The 20,452-nt window shown below is 39.9% G+C and overlaps 3 protein-coding genes and 2 long non-coding RNA genes across 6 annotated transcripts in view; 2 read left to right on the top strand and 3 right to left on the bottom strand.

The window, feature by feature from the left end:
- Positions 1 to 20,452, top strand: part of LOC132984485 (zinc finger protein OZF-like) — a 230,883-nt gene that overhangs the window by 42,101 nt on the left and 168,330 nt on the right. The gene's annotated exons all lie outside the window — the stretch shown is intronic.
- LOC132984442 (gastrula zinc finger protein XlCGF8.2DB-like) overlaps positions 1 to 20,452 on the top strand; it is a 75,046-nt gene that overhangs the window by 24,516 nt on the left and 30,078 nt on the right. The gene's annotated exons all lie outside the window — the stretch shown is intronic.
- On the bottom strand, positions 508 to 19,841 carry LOC132984463 (gastrula zinc finger protein XlCGF57.1-like). 2 transcript variants are annotated; one of them, XM_061051343.1, is made up of 3 exons: positions 19,533 to 19,841; positions 4,152 to 4,464; positions 508 to 1,315 (listed from the first exon to the last, which is right to left on the bottom strand). In XM_061051343.1, exons 1-3 carry the CDS (start codon positions 19,696 to 19,698, stop codon positions 1,204 to 1,206), a joined length of 591 nt encoding a protein of 196 aa, XP_060907326.1. In that variant the 5' UTR covers positions 19,699 to 19,841; the 3' UTR covers positions 508 to 1,203. The 2 variants fall into 2 exon arrangements, with proteins under 2 accessions (XP_060907326.1, XP_060907325.1); XM_061051342.1 differs by having other exon boundaries at positions 508 to 4,464.
- On the bottom strand, positions 10,260 to 12,581 carry LOC132984543 (uncharacterized). The gene is made up of 3 exons (XR_009674960.1): positions 11,260 to 12,581; positions 11,101 to 11,175; positions 10,260 to 10,933 (listed from the first exon to the last, which is right to left on the bottom strand). It is a non-coding gene; the product is annotated as an uncharacterized LOC132984543 (long non-coding RNA).
- LOC132984519 (uncharacterized) lies at positions 15,729 to 16,548 on the bottom strand. The gene is made up of 3 exons (XR_009674933.1): positions 16,406 to 16,548; positions 16,177 to 16,226; positions 15,729 to 15,827 (listed from the first exon to the last, which is right to left on the bottom strand). It is a non-coding gene; the product is annotated as an uncharacterized LOC132984519 (long non-coding RNA).

The raw sequence follows: 20,452 nt of genomic DNA, 5'->3' as shown, positions 1-20,452 counted from the left end.
GGTTCAGCCATCGTCTCGGAAGCTCCAAGAGGATCCAACAGGAAAAATATTAAAGAGTCTTTTGATACGTCGATTTCCAATTCAGATTAACCTGATGGCCATCTCAATGAATCCAAACTAAGGAATTGACGTTCAAAATTGAAGAGCAAAGACTTTAGAGAAGAAAGTTCAAAAGCTTTGCCTGAGCCAGAAAGAATTGATGTTTCCAAAAATTGCGCGTGAAAATAAAAGTTCGGCAGAGACTTGTCTCTACGGCACAAACTTAAAAGTGATTCGAACTGAAGTCCGGAGAGAAGCGAGCAAGAGCTGAAGCTCTAAACTTCAACCAAAACTAAAACTAAACTAAAAACTAAAACTGGAGATCTGAGGTCAGTGTGAACTCTTATCAGCTGGATGAGAGGAGGGGGGGTCTGCAGGAGAAGAGGGGGGGTATTTAACCTCAGATTTAGAAGGGGGCACCGGGTGACTCCCATTCTGACCGGAGGACAATTGCTTAAAATAAACCGAGTTTACTCAATAAGATTAAGAATAAGAATCTAAACATATATACGTCACCATACATTCATTTCGATATTATTTCTATCAGATCCACGTTGATGTAGGTTCACGTCATATATTTAGACAAACATTTCTATCAGATTCATGTTGAGATGAAAAATCACACCATCTGGGAACATCCTCAGTTAATCCCAGCCTGTAGGTGAACAAAAACATGTTATACAGTCAACATTCTTAATAAGACATATTAATAAAGTAGGAAAATAAATTGGTGTCTTTAAATAACACCTTCTATAGCTAATATCAAAGAGTATGCTTTATAACACGTCTAAATGTATAATTATGAAGGTTATGTATTCATGGATATTCTAACACTAGATGGCAATAGCGCACCACGTCAAATTCCTAAAACTATTATAACTCTTATTCCTGTTCTGAAGATCAGATTTTGAGTTTAAAAAGATGATTATAATACATTCAATGTGACAATTACAAATATCTAGATGAAGAAAGACATAAATGTTCATTTGATGCAGAATTGAAAGCTGTGGTTTAATTCAGCTCTTCAGCAGTCCTTCAACAGATGGTCAATTTTACGACTTTGCAGAGACTGGTTTCAGTCATAGTTCATGTCTTTGGGGTCAATTCGTAGATAGCAGAGTGTTCTGTTTCCGCTAGATTGTTTATTCCAGGTGTTGTAAAAGTTCATAATATCCTGTCTTCCAGAGCCTGTCTGAGAGGGAGACTTAAATCATTGATCAGTTTCTTTGTTTCTTGGTAAAAAAGTAACCCAGATGATAATCCACAGTCCTGAGTCCTGCATTAAGAGAGGTTGTAAAACGTGGCTGCTGACGGCTACATATCCCCTGCTTGGCAAGTTAATTTGCCAAAGAGAATTAATCAGGCCAATCCAAGTGAAGTTGATCGAGCAGCCTCGTTAGCAGGTGTTGGAAAGAGAGTCGTGTCATATATATATCTAATTGGATGTTCCTAGTGTTATATGAAACATGTATGGTTGTCTGTCTTAATTGGTGTGATGGGTTCTCACAAACAAACAAAAAATATGAACGCGGTATGGTGAAACATTACATATAGTAAGCTCTTCACTGATGATTCAATCTTGTGTAACGTGTCCGTTATCAACTTGTTTAATCAAGGCGTTTACAAGTTGTGTGTGAGCGTAATCAACCTGTGGTACTAGAGACCCCAGACACCTTTGTGCTGTGATGCTCATATTTTAGTTCAATGTGTTGCTCTTAGAATAAAGCAGGTGATTCAACGATGAATACATTTTGATCAAACTGGTTTTCTGGAAGGTTGATTCATAGGAGATGATATCTTCAGCGTCTTCTTGAAATAATGGAATATTATGATAAGAATCATTCGTCTGGCTTGGTGTTTATAGCTGACTTTGAAAAAGCCTTTGATACGGTTAAGTGGGAGTTTTTATATCAGTGTTTACAATACTTTCATGTTGGTGATAGTTTTATTAAATGGGTACACGCACTATATCAAAATCCCTTCAGTAGAATTATAAACAACGGGCACATTTCTGACCCGATGAAACTTTCTGGAGGTGTCAGGTAGGGCTGTCCTCTTTCAGCTCATCTCTTTATTCTTATTATAGAAGCATTAACCTTCAAAATACGAGATATCATCAAAGGTTTAGAGATGAATGGATTAAACAAGGCTGTCCTCTTTCAGTTCATCTCTTTATTCTTGTTATAGAAGTATTAACCTTCAAAATAAGAGATAAAGATAACATAAATATTTATATTTAAGTTTACAGAGTAAGGCTGAAGAAAAACGATTGTGTATTTATGACGATTTTTGTAGATTGAGGAAAACGTGTCGTGTTTGTGTGTTAGCTGCCACGCTGGGAGAAAGACTGACCAGCAGTGCAGCGTAAGTGGTCATATGTTGAATTTATGAGCAGGAGTCCTAGTATATAGCATTGAGCTATTTGCTGACGGTTATTACAAAGTGTGTTTTGTGTTCTTTTGCCTAATTTAGAGGGGAGATAAGTGTGAACTAACGTGTGTGGCCACAGTTCCTCTTCAGGTAAAAACATTTCTGCAAAAATAGCAGCTGAAGGGTTTCTCTCCTGTGTGAACTAACGTGTGCCAGGTCAGATTTCCCTTAGAACAAAACCTTTTGCCACACTCAGAGCAGCTGAAGGGTTTCTCTCTGTGAATTGCCATGTGATATGTCAAACTAGACTTATGGGTAAATCTTTTTTCACGTTGAGAGGAGCAGATTGCTTTCTCCCCAGTGTGAACTTTATTGTGTATCTTAAGAGTCCCATTTTTTTCTAAACCGTTTTCCACATTCAGAGCAGCTGAAGGCTGTCTCATGTGGGATCTAACGTGTGGCCAGAATATCTCGTCAGGTAAAACTTTTACTGCAAACAGGGTTTCTCTCCAATGTGAATCATCACTTTTTTTCTCCCTTAGAACTAAACCTTTTACCGCACCCAGAGCAGCTGAAGGCTTTCTCTCCTGTGTGAACTAACGTGTCTGGTCAGACTATCTCTTCGGGTAAAACTTTTACTGCAAACAGAGCAGCTGAAGGGTTTCTCTCCAGAGTGAATCATCATGTGTTTTGTGACTTCCCCCTTAGAACTAAACCTTTTACCACACTCAGAGCAGCTGAAAGCTTTCTCTCCTGTATGAACTAACATGTGTCTAGTCAGACTTCCTCTCTGGGTACAACCTTTCCTGCAAATAGAGCAACTGAAGGGTTTCTCTCCAGTGTGAACTAACATGTGTGTGACTAGACTATCTCTTCGGGTAAAACTTTTACTGCAAACAGAGCAGCTGAAGGGTTTCTCTCCAGAGTGAATCATCATGTGTTTGGTCAGTTCTCCCTTAGAACTAAACCTTTTACCACACCCAGAGCAGCTGAAGGCTTTCTCTCCTGTGTGAACTAACATGTGTTGGGTTAGGGCTGCTTTTTGATGAAATGCTTTACTGCAAATAGAGCAACTGAAGGGTTTCTGTCTTGTGTGAACTAACATGTGTGTGGTCAGACTTCTTCTTAGGGTAAAACTTTTACTGCAAACAGAGCAGCTAAATGGTTTCTCTTCTGCATGAACTAACATGTGTGTGGTCAGACTTCTTCTTAGGGTAAAACTTTTACTGCAAACAGAGCAACTGAAGGCTTTCTCCCCAGTGTGAACTTTAATGTGTCTCTTCAGAGTCCCCTTTTCTCTAAATCGTTTTCCACATTGAGAGCAACTGAATGGTCTCTCTCTAGTGTGAACTAACATGTGTGTGGCCAGACCTCCACTTTGGGATACACTCTTACCACACTCAGAGCAGGTGTAGGGTTTCTCTCCTGTGTGAACTAACATATGTCTGGTCAAAGACCCTTTTTGGGTAAATCTTTTCTCACACTCAGAGCAGCTGAAGGGTTTCTCTCCAGTGTGAATCATCATGTGACTGGTCAGATGCTCTTTTCGGTTAAATCTTTTACCGCACTCCGAGCACCTATGTGGTCTCTTACTATTCTTTAGTTTCTTATTTTTCAAGTTTAATTCTGACAAATCTTCTCTTGTCTCTTGCCAATCATCACTGTCATCAGTCTCAGCTTCATCAGAGTCTTCAATCTTGACCTCAATCTCTGGTTGTAAACGTCTCTCTGGATCTGAGTACCTCTCTGGTTCTGCTCCTCCACAGTCCTCTCCATCAACTCCTGTTTCCATCTGTTCAGTTTGTCTCTGATGAAGCAGTGAGGACTGAGGTTTCTCTTCATCATCTTCACTCTTCACAGAGACAGGAGTGAAGGGGAACCTGGTGGTATCAGCCTCCTCCAGTCCTTGAAGCTGTTCTTCCTCCTGACTGATCCACAGTTCCTCATGTTCTTCTTTAATGTGTTGGGGCTTAGTGTCCTCCTGGTCCAGAATGTGGCTCCACTCCTGCTGCTCAGGTGGAAGCTCTTCTTTACTCACTAACAGCTGCTGGACATCTGCAGGACAACAGTAAACAAACATTAACATTACTTAGACTGATTTTTTAATATTAATAAGGGCTGTCAAATGATTTCATTTGTAATTGCTGAAAATCAACAGTTACTTGGAATTGATCACATTTTAATCATGTTTGGATTTCACTTATTTTGCATTTAAAAAAAGTTTTTAATGCTTTTATTTTGTAATTTTGTCTTAAGCTTAGGATACTTTACTTCCTTTATGGATACAAACCTTCCTTTATTTTGAAAGAAAATAAGGAACTTTTGGTCGACTGAAGATTAGATTATTAAAGCCTAAATATGTAACTTTTCAGTTTTGGTGCACTTTGACGCCAACAGCAGGTCTCTGACTGCAACTGCACTGTCATAAAACTGTTACGACTACTTCTCTGAAACAACGTGCATTTGTTGACAAGCAGAGGGTGAGGAGACGCTGTGAGAAGATAAAGAACCATGTCGACTCTAAAGGTACAGCAATATTACCATATTTTCATAAAACCTGAATGCCTATAGCCCGTTGTTTGGTGTGTTCAAATGTTACCATGATAACTATTGGCCGTGGATAAATGGCTGCACGTAGCCTATAGGCTCCATTCTAGTTATAGATCGGTTTGTAAGGTTATACTTTTTTTGGAGACAATGTTGGATGGATATATTTATCTATTTGTCTGCAAACCGGAGACATAACTTATGTTGACTTTCTGCTCCCAGTAAAGCTGCTAAATGTGAGACAACGATGACACCAGTAATGATGCAGACTCACTTTGTGTCTCAATCTGTTATAAATAATATCTGCAGGGATGTTTATTCTGTCATCTAGCAGATGCTTTCCCTAGAGGCGTGAAACGGATCATAATACTAACTAGTTGGGCAATATTATAAATATATGTAATAAGTTACGTTAGATCACTCTGTTTATGAATTGCTTTTTTATGCATATATTTATTTAACAAAAAGAAAAACAAACATTTGACAACAAGCATTTCCTTTTATTTTCTCTTCCCACCCGGGGAAAAAGGCAGCTGTTTGAAGAGATAATGATGCAGATGTTACAGATGGCCAAGGAGTAAATTTGTGTTATGCCCGATGTATCAAATGTGAATACAAACAAAAAAACATATGCAATTTTGCAATTTTTAAAAATTATTTTACATTTTGTTAGAGGACCAAATTAAGACTTCAGATTCAAAATATTAGAATATTCTGACCATTATTTCTTGGGTCAGGCATTATAGGGTTAAGTGCTCCATGAAGGACAAGATGCTGTTTCTTGTTGAATTTAATTTTTGGGAAGGGTTAAGCCTTTCAAAATAAAAAAACTAGAGGGTCCCATGTTGTATGACATTTTTGGGTTGACCCTCTAATAGAAAACTTCTTCTTTTCCAATTTAAGGAAAAGCATCAGGTCACTCATCCAAGCTGAAGCTTTTGGGGGGATGTTTCGATTTCCAGCCCAATAAGATCCTTCTCCGAGCAAGCAAGGTCGCAAAGGCAAAAATATATTTAATCTTGTTTGTCATCAATATGTCCTCCCCTGGGACTTCAAAAATTGCAATTTCAGCAGTGGGTTGAATATCTTTGTCAAATGCTTCAGATAGTTTGAAATACAGTAGCCCAAAAATTGTTCAGCCTATTACATTACCAGAACATGCGAGTCAGGTCTGCTTTTTCTGTGTGACAATGATCCCATGTTTCGTCTACATTAGTGTTACAATATTGGATGACATGATAGTATTGTAGATATTTGAAATCAGACCCTTAAGATGTGCAGCGATTTTCAAAATAACATCTAGTCGTGTACTTGGTGACAGATTGGGAAAAGATGGACTAATAGATTGAACAAAGTGACGGACCTGGAAGTATCGGAAAAGGCTAGAGCACTGTAATTTAAATTTGGTGGAAAGGGCGTTAAAAGTGGCAAAAGTGTCTCCGAGGAATAGGTCACTAAATCTATGGAGGCCTGCACTTTACAATTGGGCAAAGACAGGGTCTGATTTGGCTGGAAGGAACATGTGATTATTACAGATGGGACCATGAATAGAAAAATCTGTCATGTTAAAATTTTGTCTGAATTGAGACCATAACCTAAGGGTGGACATAACAATAGGGCATAAAGAATACTTTTTTGGGAGACACAGATAACTTAGCAGTTGCTAGTGCAGGTAGTGATGATGATATGCAGGTATTCGCTTCTGATAGGCACCAGTCAGTATTTGGGGCCTTGATCCAATACACAATTTTTTTGTAGGTTTGCCGCCCAGTAATAATACATCAGATTGGGTAGGGCCAATCCCCCCTCTGCTCTATGCCTCTGGAGAAGCGTCTTCCGAACTCTGGGATGCTTTTTACTCCACAAAAGAGTATATCAACTTGTCAATAAGTCTGAAAAAGGATTTTGAGAGGAAAACCGGGATATTCTGAAACAGATATATAAATCTGGGCAGTATGTTAATTTTAACACTTGCAATTTTGCCTGTAAGGGACAAATTTAGCACGCTCCATTTCTGGATGTCCATTTTAAGCTATTAATCAAGGGTGCATAATTTTTGTCATAAAGGCCAGATAACGTGCAAGTTATATTAATTCCCAAATATTTAAATACTGATCTGGAAAGAGGAAAGGGTAAGTTGGTATCTACAATTTGAAGGGCTTAGTTGTTAACTGAGAAAATACTCGCTTTTTGAGAGGTTCAATTTATATCCTGAAAAATTGCCAAATCGAAGTAGCATATTCACAATGTTAGGGGCACAGGGTCCGAAATGTAGAGGAGTAAGTCGTCCACATAAGGACACTCTATGTTCTATATCTTTCCTTTGAATTCCCTTGAAATGCTGTGAGACCTTTAGCATGATAGAAAGAGGTTCTATGGACAAAGCAAAGAGGAGCGGACTGAGAGGGCAACCCTGTCATTTAGCCCTCGAAAGAGGAAAAGGCTTAGAGCACAGCATATTAGTGATTAATGATGCTTTAGATGAAGTGTATAATAAATTAATCCATGATATGAATTTTGGTCGGAATCCAAATTTTTCCAGTGTTGCAAACAGATTAGGCCACTTGACTCGGTCTAACGCCTTCACCGCACCCAAGGAGAGCACCACCTCTGGGGTCTCCGAGGATGATGGGGAGTGGACGACCCCGAGGAGCCTGCGTATATTAGTGAAAGAATGACGACCCCTGATAAAACCCGTTTGATCTGTGGAGATGATGTTTGTCACAGCAGTTTCTAACCTAGAAGCAAGAAGATTGGCCAAAATCTTCACATCTCCGTTCAGGAGTGATATTGGACAATAAGAGCCACATTCATTTGCATCCTTGCTGGGTTTAATAAAAGTGTGATAGATGCTTCCAACAGTGTTTGTGGCAAGGCCCCCTGATCCAGAGAGTGCTCAAACATATCAAAGAGAAGAGGGGCTAACTTGAACAAAAATGTTTGATAAAATTCAATTGGGTAGCCATCAGGTCCGGGAGCCTTGCCACTTTGCATTGCTGTGATTGAATTGATTACTTCCTCTAGTATAAAGGGCTCGTCTCAGTCATCCCTCTTATAGGATCTATGGAAGGAGCATCTAAGATGTCCAAAAATTCAAGCATATCTGAATCGTCCTTCAGGAATTCTGATGTATATAAATTAGAATAAAATGTTTTGAAAGTGTTGTTTATTTCAACTGGGTTGACTGTTTGCTCACCAGAAGCTTTTCGGATCTTTGGTTTGAGTTGAGCAGCAGATCTACATTTCAACTGATGGGCCAGAAGTCGACCTGCCTTTTCACCGTGCTCATACACAAATCCTCGGGATCTAAGTAAATGCTGCTCAGTTCTGTCTTGATAGAAGGTTATATTGAGTATCTTTCTTTATATAATTCAGGTGAGGTTGATATGGAGTATCTATGGTCTAGTTCACGTATCGAATCCAAGAGTTGCTCCCGTCTAATCTTTCTGATTTTGTTTTGCGTTGCAGTGTATGCTATTACTTCTCCTCTGATTACAGCCTTAAGCGTCTCCCATAAGATGTTTATGCATGAGGTTTTTGTTTTTCAAAATCGGTTTTCCTTTTATTCCAGGATTCAACCTAAACTTCAAATCGCCATCAGTGATGAGCAGGAGCCCGGAGTGGAGCAGCATCACAGGCCTGCAGCATATAGACAATGTGTGATATGATAGCATGGCTGCTTGGGAGAGGGGAACAGAGTTATGAATCAAAGCTGCTGCATCTGGAAGATCAGAGATGCATTGCCAAAAGGACAGTATCCTGGCTTCAGGGTGTGCTGCCTTGTGTAAAAAATGTGTCTGACAGACTTGTAAATACCTGTTGTGGCTTTGCTTTCGGTGTTTTTGTGCAATTTCAAGTTGAGTTTGTATGTTGAGTTCCTTGAAGTCTTTTGTTTTGACCTTTGTTTGAATAATAAAACAGATATCCTTTTCTTCCATTCTATTGTTATGATTGCATTTAGTACTTGTAATTGTCCTGTACTGGTAATGGTTATAACAATTAGTAATTGTGTGCAGTGTTCAGCTGCTTAATAAGAACTGATTATACAGGACGAACTCGGCACTCTGCACTTTATTTAACTTGCTGAAATCCCTCATTGAATCATGTGATACTTTAGTGTTTTTTTATGTGTTCTTGTGTGCTGTCCTGTGAATGTTTGTTTGTATTGTGTTTTTTAGCTCTCTGTGCAAGGCAAATTCCCCTAGGGGCAATAAAGGTTTCATTCATTCATTGCCCACTGATTTTTAGTTCTATCTTCTTATTCATATTTACATAATGACAAAAACATTATCAAGGTTTCAAGAATCAAGCGATCAACATTGGGCAGAACAATGACAACAAAAAGAATCTCCCTGAGCGTTGTGATGCAAAATATATCAAAGGTAATAATAAAAGAGGATGATATAATATGAAGGAAAAGCTAAAGAGATCAAGATAAAATAGGTTTTTATTAGCTCTGATGAAGGAGGGGGGGGTCTACACCATCCTGGAGCTTTGTTATGATGGACCTGAGCTCTGATGATGGAGGGGTGGGGGGGGGGTTCTACACCATCCTGGAGCTTTGTTATGATGGACCTGAGCTCTGATGAAGGAGGGGTGGGGTGGGGGGGGTTCTACACCATCTTGGAGCTTTGTTATGATGGACCTGAGCTCTGATGAAGGAGGGGTGGGGTGGGGGGGGTTCTACACCATCTTGGAGCTTTGTTATGATGGACCTGAGCTCTGATGAAAGGGGGGGGGGGGTCTACACCATCTTGGAGCTATGTTATGATGGACCTGAGCTCTGATCATGCACAGCTGTAGATACAGACCAACAGAAAGTTTAGGAGCAGTTTCTCCCTGTGAAATGTGAGTAAAGTTCAGCTGTGGGTGGTGCCTGTGGATCATCAGCATTATTGACCGTAGTCTCATCTCTTTCAAGGCGTTCACACTCTAGCTCTTGGATTTTTATTGCAGCAACTTCAGGACCTTGGACAATAATAGAATTGTGTATTAGAGTGGTTTCATATTTTCAAAACTGTTTAGGAAACAGCAACAATACATTTGTATGTTAGACAACTGTTGTACTAAATACTTACATCTTGTGTCCATCACGGTCTCGAGCAGGAAGTCGGCAGTTCTGGTGGGTTTAATCAGTAGCTGTAAGCACGGTCAGTGTTCTGTATACAGGTGTGACCAAACTGCTTCTCTGCATACATTAGGGTGTGCTTTTGAAAGTTCTCCAAATCTGAAGTTGTCCTGTTGGGTAGAAAAGGCAGACAGAAATAAACCTGCTCTGTTAGTGAAATACTTCTCACTTCCACTTCATACTGCACCAAATAACATAAAGGTGAGCAGAGTCCTCAGCTTGAAAATCAGCTGGAGCGATAAAGAGTCACAATATAAATACATTTTGCAATGGTCGTAAACAACAATGATGCAGCCATTGTCGATTTAAAAAAAAGAACGTGTTTGTATAAAAATAATTACAAATACAAGCATGACTGTAGTCACACCTGAAGGTAATAAAATTTCTAATATCTGCAAAATATATATTTTTAAAAATCATTATATACCTATTATAAAGTCCTTGAAACACATTATTTTTCCCTTTCAGCATGAGCATACCAACAAATAAGAGTTTGGGTTTGGTGCTACACAAATACCAACAATACTTGAACTGCTCTTCTGCTGTTGCTTGTTTAGAGAAATACCAGAAGTGGTTCATCGAGGTCATGACTGACGATTGGTCTTTCACTGTGTACGCCTAATTACAAGATGAGAACATGTGCTGCTGTGAAATGTTCTTTTTCTTCCTTATACAATAAAGTTTGAACATGTAAAAACACAATCTTTAGAAAACAAATGAGAGAACAGTTATGAGAGTAAGAACAAGAAGCCTCACCTGAGGTAGCTTTTTACCCAAATACTTTGCAGCATGCCAGATGTCGAGTGAATGTTTGAGACCCTTATTCCTTGTACTTGCCACGCTCTGGATCTGTAACAAATAGTACAAGTAAAGTCAAATACAATATTCAAAGTCATGGGCCTCCTCTTCATCCAGGGAGTTCATGCTGCAACCAGAGTATAAAAAGACATACAATTAGATTATTACTATTCAACACTACAATGTGTTTGTGTGTTTCAGATTTAAGTCAAACTGACCTATATTATAAGACATCAGCCTCCTCCTCTTCCTCATTCAGTGGCTGAACACCTCGGACAGCAAACACATCATTCCTGAATCAAAAGACAAGTAGAATATTACATCTTACCATTCAGTGACCGTAATTGATTAGATAATGTTACTCCATAAAAACATACCTGTGGCGGTCTGACTTTAAGACTCTGGCAGGGTTGTAGGTTGATCGCCTTTTTAGAAAGCTGGAATAAACTTTGAAGTCATTATGCTGGTTGATATAACTGTGCAGAGTATGTATAGTAACGTTAGTTTCAACAGCAACATGAGGGCGAAACTTTTGAACTGCGAGAACGTTTGCATACGCCCTGCTCAGATAAGGAGCAAGAAGAGCTAGCTTAACCTTGACAATATGCAATATGTCTGTATTATCATGCTACAGGCTAAACTTCTGCTGACATGGGATGACTTGGCATACAAACAACTACTAACGGGGTCGACAACTTTTCTCGCCGTGCATCAGTCATAATCTGCCCAAATATCTCCAACAATGGGGCGCTGGTGGCGCAGTTGTTGGTGCGCGCGCCCCATGTACGGAGGCTGTAGTCCTCCAAGCGGCCGGCCCAGGTCCTAATCCAACCTGTGGTATCCTTTCCCACATGTCATTCCCCACTCTCTCCCTGATTCCTGACTCTGTCCACTGTCCTATCTCTACAATAAAGGCACAAAAAATCTCCAACAAATAACGTTAGCATGCGTCGCTAACTCTATCATCAGGGGACCGTAACATTATTCTGACATTCTGGTCTAACCCTAACCCTAACCTGTGGAGATAGACTGAATGTTTTTTTGGTGAAACGACTCTAAAATGATGATGCAAAGAAAAAATATTTACTCACCAGTCCGCAGCATTACAAGCCCAGTGCTGGACTTGCAGCCCACTGTTTCTTGAAGCTCTCTCCAACGTGTAAAAGCCTCTCTAATGCTGCGTTCCATTTACCTCGGAACTCGGAAGTGGGAATGACGTCACACCCGAGATAACTGTGTTCCAGTTGCAAGTCGGAAAAGCAACATGGACGCGTCCAAGGAGTAACTTTGTTTTGTTCGCTAATACCAGACGATAAAAACACACTACATGATAGTTTCTGACCGAAAATGACATGAAACACCTCCACAGAGAGAACTTGCACGATTCCATCGGTCTGATTGATTTAATTACAAAAAAAGACGACTAAACTGCTAATGAAATCAACAGTTACAGCTTAAACATCCCTTTCGACGCACGTAGCAGCCATATTGGATCCAAACTCTGGCTACTTTTTTTAATCCGAGTTTCCGGGGTTGTAATTACGACTTCAGGGGGCGTTCCAGTTGACACTTATGACTGGGAACTGGGAATTTCCCACTTACAAGATCAACTGGAACGCACCACAATAATTCCTCTGGTCCGGCTTCTTGTTCGATCACGCTCACATTTTCTATTCTAAGCTTCATCCGTCACCGTACTTTTCCTCTTAGACTCAGCCATTGTATCAAACAGCACAGAGACGGGCTAAGTAACTCGCCGCTTCATAGCATAAGTGCTGCTGACTGCAGTAGTGCTGTAAAGCGGTATGAACTTCTCGTGAGACGACCACGAGCCGTGGACGAAATTTACCTGTGGTTTTCAGGCCGATCTGCTCTGGGCAAGCTGAGCTACAGTGAAGCTGGCGCACTGCGCTGTCAATGAGGTTGAAACAGTGTGCTTTCAAATGGATTTAGACACTATCAGCCCCACAGGAACCTCCTGACCTTTCTACCTTGGTTTGTAGGATTTTTCTATCTCAATTTGAAATGCTTCTACGGCTATGAAATGAGTAGTAACTCTCTCAGCAGAAGCAGTGTCAGTCACAGTGGATGAGATCAATGAAGGAAAGATGGACATCCTTCTAGGGCTGGACCCGAATATTCCCATATTTTTTGGGGGGGGTACCTTATATTCCTATCCTCACCGCGGTCAGTCAGCGTCACACTTCAGTTAAAGGGAAGACAAAATGACGAAGCTGTGTGGGAACACTTTAAATTTAGTGAAGACAAAGGCAGTGTGCCTACCATGGTGGCACAAGAAGCTTGAAAAGTCACCTGAATGCTGCAAGTAGTTTGCTATATTTTGACTAGCTAGCAAACTTAGCTTAGCCTTAACCTTTGCTTGTAAAATAGTTCAAATAAAACATAATAGTTATACATAAAGATAAATGTTTTGAGACTCATTGAGCCTCGCAGTCACTCAGGAGATTTCACCTGTAAATTAAGTTACAGCACTGCTGCTGACATGAGCACCGTGTCTACCTTTATGTGGAGACGCACTGATCGTATCTGATCAGATGAGACCGCTGCAGGTGTCTAATAACTAAAAGAACAAGTGCTACTCGCTCAACGTTTGCCCATAACAACGGCATTCCACGCATCATCGAGACACGTAAACTGTTTCTGAACAAGACGGCACGTAAACGCTCATGCAGGTGAACACAGGTGATGACCTTTACTCCAAACTATGAACAACTAAGCAGAAGAGTCCTACATGCTCCAGGCGCTCCAAGTCCTGGACTACTACACATTTCTATCTGCACAACAAGTATCCACTTCTTAGGAAAATTTACTTTCAGGCATCCTGTCTTCACAAACTAAAACTCTCCTGTCAGCGGTCAACACCCGAAGCCAAAAATGTTTTTATGTCTTTTTGAAATGTTTTTGTGTTCCATTAAATATCACACATATTTCACAATTATTAAATATTTAAACAGTTTACCTTCAGGGCCACCGCAATGTCTTCATGGTTTACTGAAATTATTTGCAAACCTATCAAGAGATTAAAACAGATAAAATCACATTGAACTCAATCTATCTAATCTTTTGCTGTGCTTTTATTTTGAAGTATCTACTTTCAGTCCAGTGTCACATGGGTCAGAGCGACTCTCTTCTAGTGATGTGAAAAGCAGTTCTTGTCAGTGTACTGAATCGGTAGAATCAGTTCAGTAAAGTGATTCATTCAAAAGATTTGTTCACCGAATCGTTCAGTACTTCTCCGCAGCTCTGCCTGCGAATCAGAATTTAATCAGCTGAAACATGGCCGGACGTTTAGTTCTGCTCGCGATCATACTGAGAACAGCCGGTGGTGAATAATAAACCAATGAGCTGAGAATTTAGTTGGATAAAGCTACAGTTTGCAAACTGAAAGCTGCTAAAACAATCACATTTATTTTCCCCGACCGTTCTGTTGAGTACGTTCAGTACACGAAGAGGAAGAGAGTGACTCGGAGGCGGAGCTCCCGTTCAGTTCGTTCACTGAACGAGAGCTCCGCTCTTCCTCTCAGTTCGTTCCAGTGGGCGCGCACTGTAGCTGTTCCCACTCAACGTTCTTGAAGCCAAAATATGCCGCTTAGGGGCGCTTCCATCTTGCGATTTTGACGTCATTTGGAGCCAGAGTCTGCGCAGTAGGGTATTTTGATCATTATTGAAAATATGTGGGCTGCTGGGTCCTCTGTTTTTAACGAAATCGTTCTATATTTAAGCTATATTTAAGCTAGGTTAGCACCACAGACCGTAGGCTACAGGTGGTAAGATATGTTGTATTTTGTTAGAAACTGATAGTCTGTAATGTGATTCATGTCTGCTTTTCTAATATATTTAACTGAACAGTAAATCAATTGTTTTTTGTATCTTCATTTAGGCAAAGAAGAGATAAAAGCAACTGGTCTGACATCTTCCACAGTGGTGAAGTGTAAGTTAAAATCATCTGTTAAAAGTTTATATCCTGTGATTGTTTTTTAAGTTTCATAAGAGGATTGTAAAAACAAGCTATTGTTAACAATACAGTCTTCTAAAATAAAATCACACTGAGTCATACACCAGCTAAATGTTAAATAGAAAGGTGATGTTTTCTTTTCCATTTACAATCAACAGAAACTAAAAATAACTAATTTCAACCTTCGTCTGAACACCTGTTACAGTGATCAGGCTGGGGTCACATAGTTTGAAGGAACCTCCTCCTTCTTTCACCTGTGCTTGGACTAAGAGCTGTGCCAGATGCCCTGCTCATCCACTGTGGTAGAAATGACCTTACACCAGCAGCTCTCCCAGATGGAGAGTCCTCTCTGCCATCACCCAGAGGAGCTGATCAACGTCTGCACAACTGAAGAAGGTGGACAGAGTCTGGTGCTTTGTGACAGTGAACAGTGAGAAGGCTACCATAGTCATCCTCAGATAAAACACAGAGATCCTGGTCAATATTTAATTTATTTTTCTTTCCATGATGTTGCCCTGTGTTTGAAAGGCCAGATGCTGGAGGGTTGTGTTGGATTTGCTTTAACAGTCAAACAATCTGATTAACTGGAGCACTACAACGTGTTGGTCACAGTAAATCAATTTAGCAGTTAAGTTTATAGCTCACATTTGAAAAGCCCTTGAACTGACATTAATTTCTTCTTGACCAACAACAGCTAAGACAACAGCAAAGCTTACAGACGAGTTCAGCTTGTCACAGCCGGTCTGAGATAAATGGCCTTCAAACTTATTTAATACTAAACATTTAAAGCCAATAAGCATAGCAAGATACGCATGATATTCCATTTCCATTTATTCAATCACAGACTTGTCAAACAGTCTGGCATGTTGTGCTGAGAAGAACTCCATCGAGAGAGGACAGGAAACGCTCAGGGGACGAGTCCTCCATGTTGTCAGGGGTTGCTGATGGATCTGAATCTGAGGGCATCTTCTGTAGTAAAGAAAAACAATCATGGAGTTAAATGTAAAGTATAATGAATTTTACTGTGATGTTTCTGCCTCAGACCTGAAATCAGATCTGTCCTCAGGTTCTGCTAAACTTCAGCTTCTAAAGTTTGTTTTAAAGACAGGAGAACTATTTAAGAGGAAAAACAAAATATATAATAAGACATGATGAATCCAATAATATGATCAGCTTCATGAATTTATGTTTTAAGACAAAAGTGTTCCTGCCACTTTCTATTGAAGATTATTTTAAACTGTCATCACATGGGCCAGCCTGATAAATTAAACTAATGTTAAATATTCTCATATAATCAGATTTGTGTGCAGAACCTCACCGGAGCTGGAATCAGAGTCTGGACTGCTGTTTCCTTTGGGCATTGATTTCCTTGAAGACAGAAAGAAGAACAATTTAAACATGAAGTTCTTGCAGAATCACAGAGGCTGTTAAAATCTTCTGCTAGTCTTCCTTACATTTTAAGAAGGATTATAAATTGTTACTAAAATTACTTTGATGCTGATAGCGGTTACAATAACACGGTCCAATCATATGAGAGATCATTTTACCTTTGAGTCCTATGTGAAGGCGTTCTCTTCAGAATCAGCGCTGCAAAGACAAGATGATGGCGTCCACCTTCACAACGTGCTGCTTCAGTCTGGCTGCTTCAAGGTCACCTACAGGAACACCACAGAAATGCAATCAAAGTACTTCACTTTATTTATCAGAGGATGTACTGTATGCAAAGTAGATTTTTTTTTAGCTGTAATTCGTCAAAAAGATTTGAGACTGCTTTGTTATTTGAGAGCACAGATTGTTTCTTTTCCCTTCTCTCTGTTTGCCTGTACATGACCTCTTAGTGCTTTAAAAGATGCTACAGTAAATCCTGGATCAGCTGTGTGGATGGTGTGACTGTGTGGTAAAGCTTTGTTAAAGTTGTCACGCACATACTCATATGCCTTTGGAGAGTAAAAGTGCAGTGTGGTGGCAAACTGTTTATAAAATATAAAATAGTATTTTATTGGTGAGGTGCCCCAATCAAAGCGTCCTACAGAGTAGCAGCAGCGGGCTGTAGAGGGAGGAGACGAGCGCATTATAGAGAGGAGCACACCGGAGGGGGGCGAGCTGGGGGAGAGACGAGAGACCCGAGAAAAAGGAAATCCTCAGTTTAAAATATAATGTTGGTGAAAAGAGGGAAATAGGATGAAATAAATGTAAATGTTGAAATTCTTTTGAATGCAGAGGCTGTGGATGTTCAGCTTTCTTTGGCTATAAAAAGGCAACAATAGCCTGTAGTTTAATCATGGTGTTACTCTTCGTTAACGATTATTGAAGCGAAATCAAAAATAAATGCATGACATTTAAAACATATTAACATGTGTGGGGAAAAACGCGATCTTTATGTCTTCTTTTATTGTACCTATGTCTCCTCCTAACTACAATAACAGCAGCATGTTGTGTGTAACACTGATCTCCTGCATTAACACCTTCCTTTCAAAGGTGTTAAATACAGATACAGTCACAATCACCGCAGTGTTTGTCAGGTTTTGTCAATTTTTAGTACAAATTCTCAATGAGCGTCATTAAATTTACAATATGATCAACTTGTGACTGTTGAATTAGTGTGTGTGGAAGACAATGCAGAATATTTATCACGTTTAAGCAGCATGATGCTCAGTTAATATTACATTACACCACCGCAGGTTGTTGATGTTTGTGTTCACGTTTCAGTTAGTCTCTTAAATCAGTAACAGTTATATTAAATCAGATCTTACCTTTAGTTTTATCTGGATACATAGAGAAATATTCTACCCTCGTATATAGTACTATGAATTTCAGTCCTCACGGTGAAAGTAAAACCTGTTACTCTCTGTATAGTCCACTTATCACTCAGACTGTAAACATGTACACATTAGTAATGATGCAGGACAGATTACAATTATTTGACTTTGTTTTTGTCCTAGATACTTTTTTGAGACTTTACCAGACGTATTTATTTTTGCTGTAAAATAACTGTACAGTCAATGAACCTCATCTGTGAGCGGATTTTATATTACGATTCTTGGTTCTAAATACAATTTAAATCACAATAATGATATAACAATATCAAGAAACATAGCATGTCAGTTATTAGGTTTGCTCATTTTAAAAAATAAAATAAAAAGATAAATCATGCCGGATAAGTAACCTAGCTTTACAACATTTCAGCTAACCTTAGACTGCTTATGTGTTAGCTAGCTAGATAACGACTTTAACCAATGACACATAAATCACACTTTTTTTACTTACCGAAAAAACTGCAAAGATCCCTTAGATCCAACAGGTCGGTTAGAACAGTTTACTGCAGAACAACTCATTTTGCCAGCTCAAAAAAGACGAAAAAACTGAACGGAAAAATTCAATGGCGTCTCGGCTTTCCTTCACTACGTAACTTTTGCTATTCACAAACAGAGCTACGCAAGATCGGCGGCTGTCAATCATCGTCAAATATGACGTAAAATCCCGTTTTTCAACCTCAAATAACTTATTTAAAACAAACTTCACAGAAAAAAGAGCACTTGAACACAATGTAGGGTGATAATAACTAATGATCACAGCAGAGTTTAGGTTTGGAAAAAAATGATGTGACGAGTATTTTAACTTTACAGTTTGACCCACATCCCGTCTGTTATCATTGAGGAGGCGGGGTTTATGACCTATACTGCAGCCAGTCAGCAGGGGGAGCTCTAAAAATAAAAGCTTCACTAGACCGGGGACCTTGTCCCGTCCATTATTTTTACAGTCTATGGTTCGTTCAGTGATTCATGTCGGAGCTCTCGTTCAGTTCGTTAACTGAACGAGAGCTCCGACTCCGAGTCACTCTCTTCCTCTCAGTTTGTTCAGTGAACGAATCACTGACTGAATGTGAACGAGCGAGACTGCGAGTCACCAGCCTCAGTCACACACACAGTACTGACTGAAACACTATCGTTAGTGGATGTTAAAACAGTCAGCTGAGTGAAATTGAGTTGGATCTAAAAGCCGTTTGCAAACTGACAGCAGCTATAAAAAGCACATACATTTTCGCGACACATAAATGTTAAATAATATATTTGCTACTTCCTCAATTTTGGAGACATGAGAGGGAGAAGTATGGGCGGGCTTTAGCGACACAGAGCTCCCGACCGACTCCGTCCTGTTGGTTCAGTCAGTAGTATCACTGACATGAAAGGGAGAGGGAGGGCGGGCTTTGAGTGACTCTTACGGTCTGTAGAGAGAGAGAGACACGAGACGGGAGAGAGGAGAGCGCAACTGAAGTTGAGAAATGAACGACTCTTTTCAGTAAGTGATTCAGTTCAGGTCGTTCACCCAGATGATTCGTTCGTTTTGAACGAACTACACATCACGACTCTCTTCTTCTTTACCGTAAAGGAGCAGATAAATGAGCAGCAAAAATCAAACGCGGGCTAACTTGACAGCAGTGAGTTCCAGGACTCTTTCTCATCAACTCTGCATTGTTCACCTTTAAAGTTGAAGCTTCTCGGCTTGTGGTCTGAATCTGGACTTTGTAGTCCTTTATTTCTGCCGCATTGAACTCAACAGCTTTAGCTATGTTAGCTAGCATAAGTGAGTGTTGCTGTATCTGTGTACCTAGCGTGTCCACTTTTCCAGTTAGCTGTTTTATTGCGTCCAGGACTTCGTTCATTCCTTCCCTACCTTCCTCTGAGTCAGTGTCCTTCTTTTTAGTTGCTGGTGGATTCTTCGCTGCTGAGAAAGGCTCTTTTCTTTTGGAGCTCTCGGTAGAGACCTCCATCTTAGCATCATCGTGGTCTTCAATCTCCGAGCTACTGCGGGCTGAAGAGAGCTTCTTCTTCGTCTTCATGCTGCAGTTTCCGGAGCACTTTATGGATAAAGCGTCAGTATGGTGTATTAGAGATTCATACGATCACATAGAATTGAGTTGGAAGGTAAAGTATGCAGACGAAGCTAACAGAAAACATGCTGCACCCGGTCCACCATCTTCTACTTCTTCTTCTCTGGGAATTTTTGGCGGATCGCAAACAGATTAAAGGTGCATACCGCCACCTACTGTTCAAGAGTGTGTATCATCATGTCACTTCCCTTGTCTAGACTTTAAATTCTTCCTGCCACCTTTGTGTAATATAAGAATGAATAAAGAGCCCTCCTGACAGCTCTTATCTCCTCTCCTTCTCCCTCTGTGTCCAGTATTCCTCTCATATTTCATTAACGCCCTGTAGCTCTGATTTTCTCTTTCAATCTCTCTCTCTCATTTACATACTTATTACAATGTAATAATATATGTTCTACATTTTCCTGAGTTCTGCATCTTTCACACTCATCCCTGTTCCTTTTCCCCAGTATAAACATTGTGTCATTCAGCCCAGTATGACCTATCCTAAGTCTCATTATGATCATTTCCTCCCTTCTATTCCTTTCTTTATAGCTCTTTGTGACGACTGATTTTTGTTTTTTAAACAAACCCCTTCCTTTCTGATCCTCATCCCATCTTTTCTGCCATATTTCTGTTCCCTTGTTTTTTAAATCACTGCTTTTCCTTCTCCTTTCCCAAGAGGGATTGAGACTGCTCTTTCTTTGTTCAGTGCCCCTTTTGTTAG

The sequence above is a fragment of the Labrus mixtus genome, chromosome 12, assembly GCF_963584025.1.
Source record: "Labrus mixtus chromosome 12, fLabMix1.1, whole genome shotgun sequence".
NCBI classification, from domain to species: Eukaryota; Metazoa; Chordata; class Actinopteri; order Labriformes; family Labridae; genus Labrus; species Labrus mixtus.
The sequence above is the reverse complement of the archived record's forward strand: the minus strand, read 5'-3'. Positions and strand labels throughout refer to the sequence as shown.